At 41.4% G+C, this 15,550-nt stretch overlaps 1 protein-coding gene across 1 annotated transcript; it reads left to right on the top strand.

The window, feature by feature from the left end:
- Window positions 1–5,803: 5,803 nt before the first annotated feature.
- Window positions 5,804–10,422, top strand: LOC4340558 (aquaporin NIP2-2-like). Its single transcript, NM_001402790.1, has 5 exons — window positions 5,804–6,131; window positions 6,290–6,514; window positions 8,608–8,802; window positions 8,915–8,976; window positions 9,689–10,422. The coding sequence occupies exons 1-5, from the start codon at window positions 5,973–5,975 to the stop codon at window positions 9,942–9,944; spliced, it is 897 nt and encodes a 298-aa protein (NP_001389719.1). The 5' UTR covers window positions 5,804–5,972; the 3' UTR covers window positions 9,945–10,422.
- The last annotated feature ends 5,128 nt before the right edge of the window (window positions 10,423–15,550 follow it).

The following is a 15,550-nucleotide window of genomic DNA, read 5'->3' as shown; positions in this document are numbered from 1 at the left end:
ATGTGATTTCCCAAAGAGAAAGAGGTGAGTGCGTTTCGTATGTTGCGCCGGACCTTCCACGCATGCTTTGCTTCCGGCCAAAGGGAAAAAAAATAAATAAAAACTTTCACCCTGTCCCTCCAACTCCCACAAGCAAAATGTTTTTTGTTTTAGAATTCTTTACCCTTGTTCTGCAACTAGTATTTGCACGACCACTTTACATGTCTGAACTCATCGGCATGCTCTCACAAACCACTTCTAGTGGGGAGCAAGAAAATTGCCTCAAAAAGTTGGGTGTGCCAAACGAAATGACCAGATAGCTGAATAATTTTGCGATAATTATTTAAACGTATAAATAATGAACTAGCTATTATATAAATTAAAAATATTTGGAATAATTTCATAAGAAATTCAAATGCAGATATTTGTTTTAAGAAAAAAATGTATTGTTTAGAAATTCGAGAAGCGTGTGCATTCCTCAAAATCATTGGTTAAGAAGAGAGAACAGGGTAAGCAACTTGACCAGATCTACCATCTAGAGACCACAGTTGTAAACCATATTTGTTTTTAGAAACACCTCCCTGACTTATATTTCCTCGTTTTTCACATGCACGCTTCGTAAAATGTAAAACGACATGTATTTTTTTAAAAAATAAAATTTCTAAAAAAAGTAGTTTCAAAAATCAAATTAATCCATTATTTCAAAATTTATGTTAGCTAATGCTAAGGGAGGGATCGTTTCGTTTAATGTACAGGAAGTAGAGTTCCCAACCTCCACTCCGTGCACGTAAAACAAAATAATCCATTAACACATAATTAATTAAGCATCAACTAATTTTTTTAAAAAAGATTAATATCATTTTTTGAAAAAACAACTTTTCTATTTTTTTAAAAAAATATAATGTTTAGCAATTTTGAAAACGTATGTGCGGAAGCAAAGGGAGTATAAGTTGAAAAAGGTGAGTGCATGCATGCGGAACTCAGCCTAAAATCTACCATCTGTCACTCAAAAGCAACGTCTCAACATGTTAACAAGGGATCCAACATTGATCCATCCTGCGTTCAGACAACAAAAGTCTCTAGCTAGCTAGCTAAAGCTATAGCGATTGGCAATTTATTACCGGAGTTAATTCTTCCCTTGACCAGAGCCAGAGGGCTTCTTCTTCCCTCAGCAAGAAGCCACTGTCCGTCAGCTGGTAGGCCGGCCGACACCGGTATCAGGCAGGCTTAATGACTATGATGATCTCCAAACAATCCCATTCACTACAGTAGTGTAGCAGCACAGTAGCAGCAGCAACAGCAGCACATTGCTGATCTCTCTCTCTCTCTCGATGGAGGACACCACAATTAAGCCAAGAGCAATTAAGCCAAGAGGCAGCTTAGGTGCTTACTGCTTAATACTCCTACTTGCTTAATGCCCTCATCTAGCTGCTTGCAATTGCCCACCGGCCAGCTACTAGCTACCAAGTACTACCAAGTGGATTTGGCATCATTGTAACATTGCAGCACACTGCACTAGAGTGCATATGCATGCATGAAACACTGCACAATGCCTCCTCCTCCTAGCTGTCACTGCAATAGCCAATCTCATGCAGGGTATCAGAGTGTACTGGTGCTGATGCAGGAGGAGTAGATCCAAAAATTCTTGAGCTGACTCAACAGATCAGCGGTCCATACGGCAGGGCACGCCATTGAAGATGGCATTCAAGCTAGTACTCCCAGTAGTATTCAACTCTTGACTTTCACACAGATCAGTGAGCAGCGTCGTCGTCTCAGCTGCTGAAGCTGACAGATGAGGAGTTGAAGACTTTGATCTTTACTCAAAACTCTGAAGACACGCTCTGTGTTGCTGTATTTATTGTCGTCTAAATCTCTGAACCTCTCTCTCTATCTTCTTCTTTGATTAGTATTAATTTCTCTCGCTGCATGCCATAAAACTCGCTTGTACCTGCAGCTGTTACGGAACGAGAGGAGAGGAAAAAAATGGCGATGCTAAGCTAGCCCAAGATCGAAGCCAAAGCTTGGAAGCTGGTGAAGTTAACTGAACGAGAGGTTTTCGCACATGCAGCGTTTGTCAAAGGTGACACCACCGTGTTTAACTACGCCTGAATGCGACAATCTTGGGAGCAAAATTTTGGCCTGCAGATTAGCTCGACGTGGAGTGGCTAGAGCAAAGCCGTACTAATGCTTTACTTACTCGCGTAATCTCGCAGATCATGACAAGTCTGATTAATCTTGATTGATCCTGCAACCACGCACGCGAGCGGGCGATCCATCGATCGGTCCCTTTTCTGAACCTGAATATGGACGATCGGAAACAAGATTTTCTTAACCTGAATATTGACGATCAGAAACAAGAAACGCTGCATCCTTTCAAGCCACATCTGAAAGACAGATTGATTGCTTCGATTTAATTTACTGCGATGCTATTACATCTCAACAGATTGATTAATTGCTCTGCTCGATTGATCGAGATCGTTGAATCTGAACATTATTCAGAGTCCTTGCCGTTGATTTTTTCTGCTGCAGTCGGTGGCGTCAGACAAGGGGCATGTACTGCTGCGCAGTGCTAGGTAATTCCGTGCGAGTGCATGTAGACGTCGTCGCCGCCATCGTATGTACGGTCGTCCTACACAACTTGTTTAGATGTTGCAGCATAGTCCTGTACCTGTAAAAATACCCAGAACAAAAAATCTCTCTTTTTGGAGGTTGCCATCCAAAAAGATCGAGAAAAATTTCCCCCAGCCTAGATGGCTAGCTAGAAATGCAACTTGCTGGTCCTCCTCCACCTCGTCCTCCTCCTCGTTGTTGTCCTCGCCATTTTACCAGCGTATCACGGGACAATGACGTCCGCCACGCTTTCTCGCGCAGGCCAATGGAGCTGCTAGCTATGGACTTACAATGGCTTTTATTTCTGTTATCTCTCTTCAGACTCGGTAACAGTAGAATTTGTCATATTTCATATTAGTTTATTTCAGACTTTCAGTATGAAAAAAGTACAATGGCTTGCCTTTCTTTTGTCTCTGTCGCTAGGACAGAGCTCCTATACACGTCCAAGATTGTTCCTTTCAAAAAAAAATTTCAGCTTTGTACTTGAACAAATCTGACAAAGTGACAAAGTGCACGCGGATATATATCCATGTTTAATTTCAACATTGACCAATGCCCGTGCCGACACGGTACAATTGTACAAAGAGCTTGTTCTAGTTTAGTAGGACAGGTACAGATCAAGAGATTAATTAATTTCTGGGTTCTTTTGTGCAGAAAGTTTGTATATTTTTCTATCATAAGGGCTTTGGATATATCGATCAAGAGCATGAGCATCTGCTTGGAAGTTCTTATGTGTGACAAGATGCTCTCGTCTGGTCCGATTCCAACTTGCTACTGATTACTGGTACTCACATAGTCGTACATGCCAAGAAGACGAGATAGAGCATAATTGAAAAGTATAATCAAAATGATGGTAGTATTAATTAATTAGCCAATAAGCAAACCCCTGTGTCCTGGATCCAATCGCCGTCCAACAACAGGGTCAGCTGGGATTACAATAAGCTGGGTAATCATCGAACGTGTACGGAACGAAGAATCTATTGCGTCAGATGATGCCCCTGCCGTTGGATCGACGAACAACGGTCAGGAACGACCACAGGGTTAAGCGGAATAGGTAGAGATCGATGAAGGTGTCAATTTTTTTAAAAATTTCCGATGTAAGTACTTTGACAGCCGTACAAATGTACAAAGCAAGGAGTGAGTAGGAAAGCATTAATCCTCTGTTGCAGTACAAGTGACAACTTATCTTCAGAAATAATATAATGGTTATATTCCAGCCTCTGTCGTTTATAATTAAGGTGTTAGGACAACAAACCCTAAAAACCTGTTTGTTAATATGATCAATTATAAACGGATTTTCTAATTAACCTACATTCAGTTGAAAACTAAAGTCAAAATCTTGTAGATTCCTAGCCTTTTAATATTCTTCACGATCTCAATATACTTCAATAACGGTGGCGACAACTCATACTAGCTAATTAGGATTCGGGGTGGAGGGAGAGCTAGAAAAGGGGTAGTTCCCCAGTTTAGAGAAAGGTAGCATAGGCTTGGCAGTGAGCAGTAATGAGAAGACTAAGGTGGCATGGTGGCACCGGCGTAACCAAAGCTGCAGGGATGAAAGACGGTGGTAGGCAATGGAGGTAGCAGAAGCATAAGAAAGCGGCAGTTAGGTGCTTTGTGGTAGTGGTGACGGATCCAACGGCAGGAGCCATCAAAAACATATGTGAAAAACGGTGCGAGGCACCAACTATATGAAGAAGATGAGTGAGGAAGGTTGGAAGAAATGGAGGGAGAAAGGCGATGGTGTTGGGGGCTAACCAGAAGACATTGTCAGCATAGCCTCCGGCGATAGGGAGGCGGACGAGTAGTGGCACATGGTGCGGGAGAGAGCGGTGGACCAAAAAGATGGCAGCGACAACGGAAGTTGCGTGGTTCCGAGGAAGATGAGCACGTGAAGCCAATGGAGGTGGACTAGTGAAGATCAGCAAATCGTCAAATTTGATAGAGGAATTCTTTTTGCAAATCCAATGGGTATATAGGTAGTCCCAATTATAAATGTGTGTTGCTTTCTTTGAAGAAATATCTCTTTGGACATAAGACACACATACTATCTTGATAACGAGCTTTCTCGAGCCGAGGCTAGACATATGAGTGTGCTCTTTCGAACCCACGCTATCGACAACTTACAGAAACATACCAACACTATTAGGATGGGTTCTTTTCAGATTATTGAAACGGATTAGTTGCTCCATCCTTTAAAAGATACATTTTCTCAAAAACTTTTTTATACTGTATAACTTAGATAACTTGCTTTGAGTTATTTATCTATTAAGTTTATTCAGTAAAATGTTTAACTCATTCCTGTAATCAAGTAGAAAATCAGCTCATTAATCTTTTCCAAACTGAGCCCAAAACAAGCAAACCAAACAAGTTCAATTACCATCATACTCACAAAATCCAGGGTAAAGAAAGCGTCAACTCTCCAACACTTCTATGTTGTCGTGTGTAGACGATTATTCGGGTTGGGTAAAGTAGTACTCTACATAGTACATACACCCCTCGTACTGTACAGGCCGTCCTACATAATAATTAAGGAAAATTGGAGCCATGCCATTATAATTTTGTAAAGTTTAAGATATGCCATCCTAACTCACATGTTATTGATTTATGTGGGTCCTACATGTCATTGAGATACCGATGGCATATCTCAAACTTTACAAAATTATAATGGCATGGTTCCAAATTAGCCTAATTATTACTACCTCCCACACGTACTCCTACACCACTACGACTACTCCAGTTAAATTTAACAGCAGCTCCATTTATATCTCGCTGAACGAAACCACTGTAGCCCGTGCCCGGCCGGTCGTCTACCGATGAAAACCACTTGTTCAGATCCACCCTCGCGGTCGTCACGGTAAAAGTACAAATTTTCCCGGCCCTCCGCATGTAACCTCCGTACGTGTACGTGTGTGCGCGGCTCCTCGATCGCCTGATCCCCAACTCGGTCGCCACAAACAGCGCCCGGCCCCGCGCGCCCGCGGCCACAAACGCAAAGGCCCCAACCCAACCGCGCGCGCGAGGCGGGCATGGCAGCTATGCGCAGTGGAGCGTGGGGGCCAGCCTCGCGCGCGCGCGGACTGGCTACACCACTGCACACACATACACTGGGTGGCGCCTACCACCTGTCGCGTGTCGTCTCCCTCCGCGCGCGCGCACTGCACGGGTCGTCGCGGGGGCGCGGCTATAAATACGCCTCCTCCCCCGCTGCGGAGAGGAGACCAGGGCAAGCAGCAGTAGCAAAGCAGAAGCAGAGGCAGAGGCAGCACAGCTTGATCGTTCTTCCATCGATCGATCGGCAGCTAGCGCTCACAGTACTCTCGATCGCTCGCTCGCGCTGGTCCGTTGATTCGTTGTCCTAGATAGATAGCTAAAGGGGGGCCATGGCATCGACGACAGCGCCGTCGAGGACCAACTCTCGGGTGAACTACTCGAACGAGATCCATGACCTCTCCACCGTGCAGAGCGTCTCCGCCGTCCCCAGCGTCTACTACCCCGAGAAATCCTTCGCCGACATCTTCCCTCCTAACCTCCTCAAGAAGGTATATATATATAATCAAGCAATAATCCTAGCTAGTTAGCAACGATCGATCGATGATCATCAATCAGGATCGAGCTAGCTAGCTAGCAAATCAAGAACAACAACAAGAAGAAGGAGAAGATAAAGTATATATATGGTGTACGATGATGTGTGCGGCAGGTGATATCGGAGGTGGTGGCGACGTTCCTGCTTGTGTTCGTGACGTGCGGGGCGGCGTCCATCTACGGCGAGGACATGAAGCGCATCTCGCAGCTGGGGCAGTCGGTGGTCGGTGGCCTCATCGTCACCGTCATGATCTACGCCACCGGCCACATCTCCGGCGCCCACATGAACCCGGCCGTCACCCTCTCCTTCGCCTTCTTCCGGCATTTCCCCTGGATTCAGGTAACTTAATTCATGCACATGCATGAACACATCGATCACTCATGCCTGCTGGCTATCTATCTCCTTTACTTTATTTCCATTTTCCATATCTCCTCTCCCTTTCTTTCTTGCTTTCTTTCTTCCTTTTTCATGGGTTGTTTCGGATGAAAAAGAAAACTCTATTTCCTCAAAAAAAAAAAGAAAAGAAAAAAGGAGTTTCCATTAATTGGTTGAGTTCTACTAACTAGTACTGTTAGTTAGTACTCAGCTCCTTAATTTACTCCTTGTGTTTGGACATCGATGCAACCTCATATATTAACCAGCTACTTTTCATCTCCAAATATATACTAGTACCAAAATTCTTTTTCAAAAATCACTGTACAAAAATATATTTTCCATTATCTTTCGAAAAAAAAAACTTCCCGTGAATAGGAGTTGTCAGCATGTACTCCTGGACGTGCACAGGAATTAGTCACGGCTTAATTAAGCAAAACTTTGGAGCCTACCTGGCATCTACCACTCCTTGAAAAATAAATCGCATCCACTGTACACATGGACGATGCATAACCTTCTGACAACTGAACATATTCGAAGCAGCCAGCCAAATAGTTCATCCTATTCATCAAGTAGCTAGGACACACAAGTTGATAAAAGAGTATATAGGACTGGCTCATAATAATGCCATAAAATATACTTTCCTTTTTTTTTTGCGAACTATAAAATATGTTTTCTGCCTCAGCATATTTGTCCTTACCTAGTCTGGCATGAGGCCAGTAGCATGCATGAGGAATTAGCAAGCTGACAAAAAATAATTGGCATTACTGGCAACATGCTGGGCTAATCACAACATGTGAACAAGCCCATCATTCATCAGATCGAACCAAGGCTCTAGGTAATTAAAAAAGGACAAAATTAGAACAAAAAAAAAGGAGAATAAGACAATCAGTAGTAGTAGTACTTTTTAGATGAGAAGGATAAGGCAACTTGATGCATGATCCTCTCCCATGATTAATTAGCTCATAATTAATTCGGCTTACCATGAAAGCCTCAATGAGTTGCCACTAACCCCAACCACCACCACGTACCAGCCTAAGCTAAGGAGAGGGGGTTTGACATTCGCATGGTTCCCTTGTTAACCATGTGATTTTTGATCATTGATATCCTTAATATATTTATATGCATACATACGGCCTTGCTCCCTAGCAACCATATTCCCAATTATTGCGAAGCCGTTCTTGCTTGTAGGTCACAAATACAACATCTCACGTACGTACTTGAGCTAACCAAACCATCGGCCGTGCCAACAATGGCATTAAAGTGGAATAGTTCTGGAATCAGCCATGATGATAGAACCCAAATTTCAAAAAAAGTATAACTTCCAGCCTCTGCAAAACCACGACCATAGATAATAATGCCTATATATGCTTAGAAAGTTGCCGGGCTTTAGCTATGAAAGGCACGTGTGCACGCTTCTGAATCACGTACGTGCCCTCAATCTGCCGTGAAACCACGCCGGCCGCCCTTTCGGCGAGAAGAAATTATTCGATCCGATGCGATGCGATAGATGCTGTGCTCGCTCTTGCGTGCCAGTCTCTCGCCACACGCGAGCATGGCTAGCTAAGGATCTATAGCTAATTAAGCTACTTGCAGCATGTCGATCAATCTGACCCAACTTGCCCATACAGTTAGCCAGCCAGCCATATTGCATACTTGCATGTCTGAATCCTGATCGATCTGAGTGATGCCCAGAGATAGATAGATAGATAGATAGATACGATTATTCATTCTCTGCAGCGATAGATTTAGATCAAGAGGGGGAGTTCAAGAAGACTCCAAAGATTCGTACGCTCTTTTAATTTTTTTTCTCCCTTTTCTTCCCATGTCTCGATCGGCCGTATAATCGATCGGTCGCGAGGAGCGGCGTGCATTGCGTTCGCGGTCACATCACGATCGTGGAGCTAGCAATATATATAGCTTTGGTTGTGTGGCGTTTTCGATCGGATCCTCTAAGCAAAGCATAATATTATTGAGCGTAGTACACTACGGCCGTCGGCCGTGTGGCTTATACGTATTCGCGGCTGTGTGACTGTGGTGTGGTGGTGTGTGGTTTGCAGGTGCCGTTCTACTGGGCGGCGCAGTTCACGGGGGCGATGTGCGCGGCGTTCGTGCTGCGGGCGGTGCTGTACCCGATCGAGGTGTTGGGGACGACGACGCCGACGGGGCCGCACTGGCACGCCCTCGTCATCGAGATCGTCGTCACCTTCAACATGATGTTCGTCACCTGCGCCGTTGCCACCGACTCCAGAGCGGTAAATATAATAATACATTTACTCACAAGATTAATTAATTGGCTTCTTAAATCTGCTGTAAATAATTAATTACAAAAAAATTAATTGAGATTTGGTTTAATTTTGGTTGCAGGTGGGTGAGTTGGCGGGGTTAGCAGTCGGTTCCGCGGTTTGCATTACGTCGATCTTCGCAGGGTAATTAATGAATCGATTACTAATGACCACCCCTAAACTTGGGAAGAATTAACTAGCACCGGATTAGTTATTTAATTAACCGTAATCAAAATATTTTAGTAACCACTAGTACGCTGCATGTAGTGGGTAATAGCTAACCATCGTGGCTTTTCAACAAACCTCTGGAAAATCTAGCTTAGCTGACGACATTCTTTGGTAGAATCTTCGTTGTTCAGCCCACATAATTATTTTTTTTTCTACAGAGAATTTAAAGCGCCATATTTATAACAAGGTGTCACACACAGACTGACGTAGAGCAGAGCCGGACTCAGATGACTTATATTAGTATACACAGTACTTAGATAGTTAGGTTCAAGGCACATGCACCAAGCTAGCTATGTCTCTCACATCGATCAGCCATTAAGCTACTGTTTAATTATGTACTTCACAAAACGACGTTGCTAACATGGACTCCTGATTAGCCTGTACAAACCATTCTTTGGACCTCCTAACACTCACACACATTATTCCTGACCGTATCACTACAAGGACACAACTTGCATGTACTGACTGAAACTAAAAAAACTTCTAAAAAATATATAAAATAAGAAAAGGGGTAATTAACCATAGTATAAAGTAGAGACGAGTAGTGAAAAAGATCAGTATGTGTTGATTAATGGGGATGTATAGCTGATTAAGACGCGGCGAAATACGACGCGAGTGGAAATTGCAGGCCGGTGTCAGGAGGATCGATGAACCCGGCGAGGACGCTGGCGCCGGCGGTGGCCAGCAACGTCTACACCGGCCTCTGGATCTACTTCCTCGGCCCCGTCGTCGGCACCCTCTCCGGCGCATGGGTCTACACCTACATCCGCTTCGAGGAGGCCCCCGCCGCCGCCGGCGGCGCCGCCCCCCAGAAGCTCTCCTCCTTCAAGCTCCGCCGCTTGCAGAGCCAGTCCATGGCCGCCGACGAGTTCGACAACGTCTAATCGCCCTGACGCCATGGACCCACACCGTACTGCTATACTGTATACGTATATACATATGTATGTATGTACTGCACGCGTACGTACGTACGCACGTGCACGAGCGCGGGAAGCCATTGTTTGTACGATCGACGACTCTACCAAGTCGAAATGTAATGTGTACGGTGTCTGTGTACGTGTGGTGGTGCTGTGTGTACGTGGGCCCGCTCTGCTTGAAGAAGAAGAGAGAGCTTGAGCTAGCTATACGTGTATACATGTACCGTGTACTATACGTACGTGCGTATTTGTCTTTTTTTTTTCCTCTCTTCCCTGCGCCTACGTGCGTATGTACGTACGCTTTCTCTCGCTGGTATAATCAGCTGGCGATCGATAGCGGCAAAAATATGTTATGTGTTCGTGTCAGTCTCTTTGGCTTTGTATTAAAAATCAATCTGAGTTAATGAAGGAGCTGAGCTTTGCTTGTCATTGATTTGGGGTGAAATTTTTGTGCGGTATTAGTTGAGAATTTGTGGGCTCCATTGAAGATTTACCTTTTGGTTTTATAACACTTACCAATATAGCACTATGTCCCTAGCCTCTCACTATTTATTTTTATGGATGCATATGAACAGCTTTTGTAAATAGAGATATTACTAATTACTTTTTGTCTGCTTATTGTTACCTGAAGATCAATCATAGTGGGTGCTTTGATCGATCATTTGGTGATGATAGCACCATCATCAATTAAAAGCATGGGTTTAAACATATGTTACTGACAGTTTAATTAATTAATTAAGTCTTGTTGACTATAACTTAAAGGAGTGAAATAATTTAAAATGACGACTCTGAGATGGGAATTCAACTACTGCAAGTAACCCTGCTGGTTTGCTGCTCTTGTTTTCATCGATGCTTGCAACACACACACAATCATGCACACATGTCGTTAATTCGTAGGAAGCTGAGAGATTTGGTTGTTAGAAAAAGGTGGATGAAGGAGACCAGCAGCAAAGTTGCTTTGCCTAGGCAACGTGAAAGCACCTGCAGAGTGGTCAAAATTCTTTCCACTTGACACAGTAACATTCCAAAACAGAAAAAAAAAAGAGAAAAGGTTAAGAAGCTTCCTCCCACTATATGAAAAAAAGAAAAGAACAACAGTGTCCACTGAAGTAAATTACAAATAGTCAAATACTGTACCTTCAATAATACATGTGGGACAGAAGCACTACAAGAAAAGAATTAAGAGCAGGCAAGTGATTGTTATTTTCATGTTCGTGATTTATATGTTCTTCCACTATACCTCTTGTCATCCATGACTCCTGCTACTTGATGTACAGGGAGAAAGTTATATCCTTTTCCTTGACTTTTTGACTTGGTTAAAATTTTGTCTCTCTTCTCCAAAATCACATCGTTTGTTATTTATCCGCCAATAACTCTATAAACTGGATAAGAGTTTGTCTCTTCGCTTGATGACTATTTTGACTTAAAAAAATAAATATTAGGGAAGGACCTAATATCAAATAAACTAGCATGGTGACCCGCACAGATAGCGCAGCTAATATCACTATATTTTTTCTCAAATAATAGCTTAAATATTTTTCACATTTATACTTAAATATATTAAAATGGCAACAAAATTTTAAATCTATTATATTATTAAAGGAATAGAAAAAGGAGCCTCCATATTCGCTCTCATGGCCTAGAAATTCCCACATTGATCGGAGAAAAAGAAAAAAACAGAGTCCATATAGGAATACAATTTAGAAATAGCTGAAATTCGGAATTAAAAAACAAGAAATATTAGAAGAGAGGACTAGAGTCCATATAGAAATACAATTTAGAAATAGTTGAAATTCGGAATTTAAAAATAAGGAATATTAGAAGAGGAGACTAGAGTCCATATAGAAATACAATTAGGAAATAACTGAAATTCGGAATTAAAAATAAGGAATATTAGAAGTAGAGTATAGAGTACACATAGTACATATAGAGTATAAGTAAATTTTATTTCGGGCTACTATATTATATATGTTCACCAAAGTTGCACAATAGATCATGCCAGACTCGCCAAGAAGAATTATATATGTCCTGACGTAATGATTTATTATTTTTAACTAGAAAAAGGAATCTATTAACTTATTAAAGGAATAGAAAAAGGAACCTCCACGTTCGCTCTCACGGCCTAGAAATTCGCACATTAATCGGAGAAAAAGAAAAACAGAGTACATGTAGAAATACAATTTAGAAATAGTTGAAATTCGGAATTAAAAAAATAAGGAATATTAGAATAGGAGACTAGAGTCCATACAGAAATACAATTGAGAAACAATAGAAATTCGGAATTAAAAATAAGGAATATTAGAAGTAGAGTATAGAGTCCATATAGAAATACAATTAATAAATAATAGAAATTCGGAATTAAAAATAAGGAATATTAGAAGTAGGGTATAGTGTCCATGTAGTAATACAATTAAGAAATAATAGAAATTCGGAATTAAAAATAAGAAATATTAGAAGTAGGGTATAGAGTCCATGTAGAAATACAATTAAGAAATAATAGAAATTCGAAATTAAAAATAAGGAATATTAGAAGTAGAGTATAGAGTCTATATAGGAATTTAAAACTAACTAAAATTAGTAATAAATATAATAAAATTAAAAGTAGAGTTTAGAGTTTGTATAAAAATACAATTTACAAATAACTAAAATTCAAAATTTAAAAAAACATGGGAAGAAGAATCTAAAGTCAATACATAATACATGAATACAATTTAGAAGTTACTGAAATTTAAAATTAAAATTAAAGAATATTGAAAGATTAGTTTAGAGTCTACATAGAAATACAATTAGAAATAATAAAAATTCAGAAATAAACATAAATAATATTGGAAGAAGAGCATAGAGTCTATATAGAAATATAATTTACAGAAAATTAGGAATTAAAAAAAAGAAATATTAAAAGACGAGTCTAGAGTCCATATAGGAATATATATAATTTACAGATAAATAAAATTTGATATTAAAAATAATTAATAACTAACACGTATATAAAATACAATATGAATATGACACATTAGTAGTTTTGTAAAGTTATTGCAAAATTTAAAATTATGTTTAAATATAAAGTTTTAATATATTTGAATAATATAATGAGAAAACATATATGCTATTATATGAGAGAAAATATAACAATGCTAGCCGCGCAATCTGCGCGGGCCACCATGCTAGTTATGTAGTAACTCGATCAAACTAACCCATGCGTGACATTCATATTGAACTATATATATATATATATATATATATATAAAATATTTATTATGTATTTTTTAATTTTAAATTTTAGTTACTTTTAAATTGAAATTCTATATGGACTCTAGACTTCTCTTTCAATATTCCTTATTTTTTTAATTTCTATTTTCCATTATTTATAATTTTTATTCCTATGTGGACTCTAGACTCCTCTTCCAATAATCCTTTTTCTTAATTCCGAATTTTGTTATTTGTGAATTGTATTTATATATGAACTCTAAATCTTCTTTTAATATTCCTTATTTTTTAAAAAAATTCTAATTTTCATAATTTGTAAATTGTATTACTATATGAACTCTATATATTTTCTCAATATTCCTTTTTTTTATTCAGAATTTTAGTTATGTACAAATTGTATTGCTATATGGACTCTAGACTTTTTTTTTCCTAATATTTCTTTTTTTAAAAAAATGAATTACTGTTATTTATCAAATGTATTCCTATATGGACTCTAAACTCTTCCCCCAATCTTCCTTTTTTTTCAATTTCGAATTTTAGTTATTTTTAAATTATATTTTTATATGGACTCTAAATTCATTTTTCAATATTCCTTATTTTTTATTCTAATTTTCAGTTTTTTTCTAAATTATATTCTATATGGACTATAGACTCCTCTTTCAACATTCCTTTTTTTTAATTTGGAATTGTAGTTATTTCTAAATTGTATTTATATGTGGACTCTCACCTGTACTTTAAATTTTCTTATTTTTTAATTATAAATTTTAATTAGCTCTAAATTGTATACCTTATGGACTGTAGTCTCTTTTTATAATATTCCTTATTTTAAAATTCTGAATTTCAGTAATTTTTAAATTGTACTTCTATATGAACTCTATCTTTTCTTTTTTTCTCCGATTAATATGAGAATTTCTAGACCAATGAGAGCGAACGTGGTGACTCCTTTTTCTATTACTATACTAATAAGTTAATAGATAGAAGGGGTGAGTTTTCAAACCCAGGTCGACTAGCCCACCACCTTGTATAGCTAGCCGAAAGACCCCTAGTCTTTTCTCTCTATTTTGACTTCCATGGCACCTAAGTTTCTTGTCGTTAATGTACAAATGAGAAAAGTTGCATGTACTTTATACAGATGATTCGTTGTAGAGATGACTAGTTCTGTAGTAGTATCTGCCCCTCAACTCATTGACTTGGTTAAAACATTTTTGTTTGGAAAAAGTATGAATTACCACTCTTAACTATCGCGGTTGACCGAATTACCCTCCTCAACCCGAAAAGCAGATATTACTCACACTGAACTTTCAATACTGGACGAATTACCCTCTTGACCCAATCCAGAGCGGTTTTATCCTATTTAGCGTACGCGTGGTAATCCGGTCAGGATTTTCTTTTAAAATAACGGTGGGACCCACCTATCGTACCTCCTCTTCCTCTCTCTCGGGCGCAAGGTGTCGTGCCCCTCTTCCCCCCCCCCTCGCTCTCTCGCGGGCGCGCGGGGGCGGGCAAAGGGAGACAGCGTGAGACGCGGGGGCAGAGGCCGGAGCTAGGTGGTGAGCGGCGGCGGGCACGGCTGGGTGGCTCCGACCGGCGGCAGGAGAGACGGGCGTGGCTAGGTGGCTCCGGTTGATGGCTAACGGCAGCGTCCGCCCCTCTTCCTCTCTTCCCCATGAGGTGATGCAAAATCCGACGAGGAGCCTCACCGCCGCCATTGCCTCCCCTCTACTCCTTGGGCATGGCGGGGGCATGGCGGAGAGGCAGGCGGTGGCTGGGAAGCTACTGTGGGAGTGGCGAGGGCACGGCGGGCGGATCTAAGAGACACTTCACCCGTCCCCCACCGAATCTCCCATCGCCAACGCCTTCTCTCCATTTTGCTTCCACCTCCACCGGGCCACCGTCGTCGGCCGCCCTACACAATATTTGACCCCGCCGGTGCGCCGCACCCTCCTCCGACTCCTTCTCTACCGCTGGCCTCCCTCGCCCGAGCCTAGGCAGCATCTCCACCACCACCTCCCTAGGACACCAACGACGTTGCTCTAGCTCCTCCATCCCAAACTCGAGTAGGGATGCCCGGGTCATCGACGGACGCCTCCGCTCCTCCCTCCACGCCTCTTCATCAGAGTTGCGACTGCCGCCGACTCCTCCTCTCCACTTTGCCTCCCACCCCTTCCCGGTGGTGCGACGACGATGTCCCGTGGCATCAAGATGGGCTCAAGCTCCTCCGCCAGCGTCGTCCCCAACCGAGAGCTACCCGCCGTCTCCAGTACCTTCCTCAAGGGGATCTCGAGCTCCTCCCCCTCGTCCCCATTGCCGCCGCTGACGGAGAGGCCGCCTCCTCCAGTCCTCACCGACGACGGAGAGTCCACCTC

Source organism: Oryza sativa, chromosome 6, assembly GCF_034140825.1.
Source record: "Oryza sativa Japonica Group chromosome 6, ASM3414082v1".
Classification (NCBI taxonomy): domain Eukaryota; kingdom Viridiplantae; phylum Streptophyta; class Magnoliopsida; order Poales; family Poaceae; genus Oryza; species Oryza sativa.
The sequence above is the reverse complement of the archived record's forward strand: the minus strand, read 5'-3'. Positions and strand labels throughout refer to the sequence as shown.

What these genes read in the sequence shown, in the direction of transcription:
- LOC4340558 (NM_001402790.1), top strand. Translation starts at nt 5,973, where the DNA reads ATGGCATCGACGACAGCGCCGTCGAGGACCAACTCTCGGGTGAACTAC. An exon ending in GGCATTTCCCCTGGATTCAG is followed by an intron (nt 6,515 to 8,607) that starts GTAACTTAATTC and finishes TGTGGTTTGCAG; the next exon opens with GTGCCGTTCTACTGGGCGGC. An exon ending in TTGCCACCGACTCCAGAGCG is followed by an intron (nt 8,803 to 8,914) that starts GTAAATATAATA and finishes TTTTGGTTGCAG; the next exon opens with GTGGGTGAGTTGGCGGGGTT.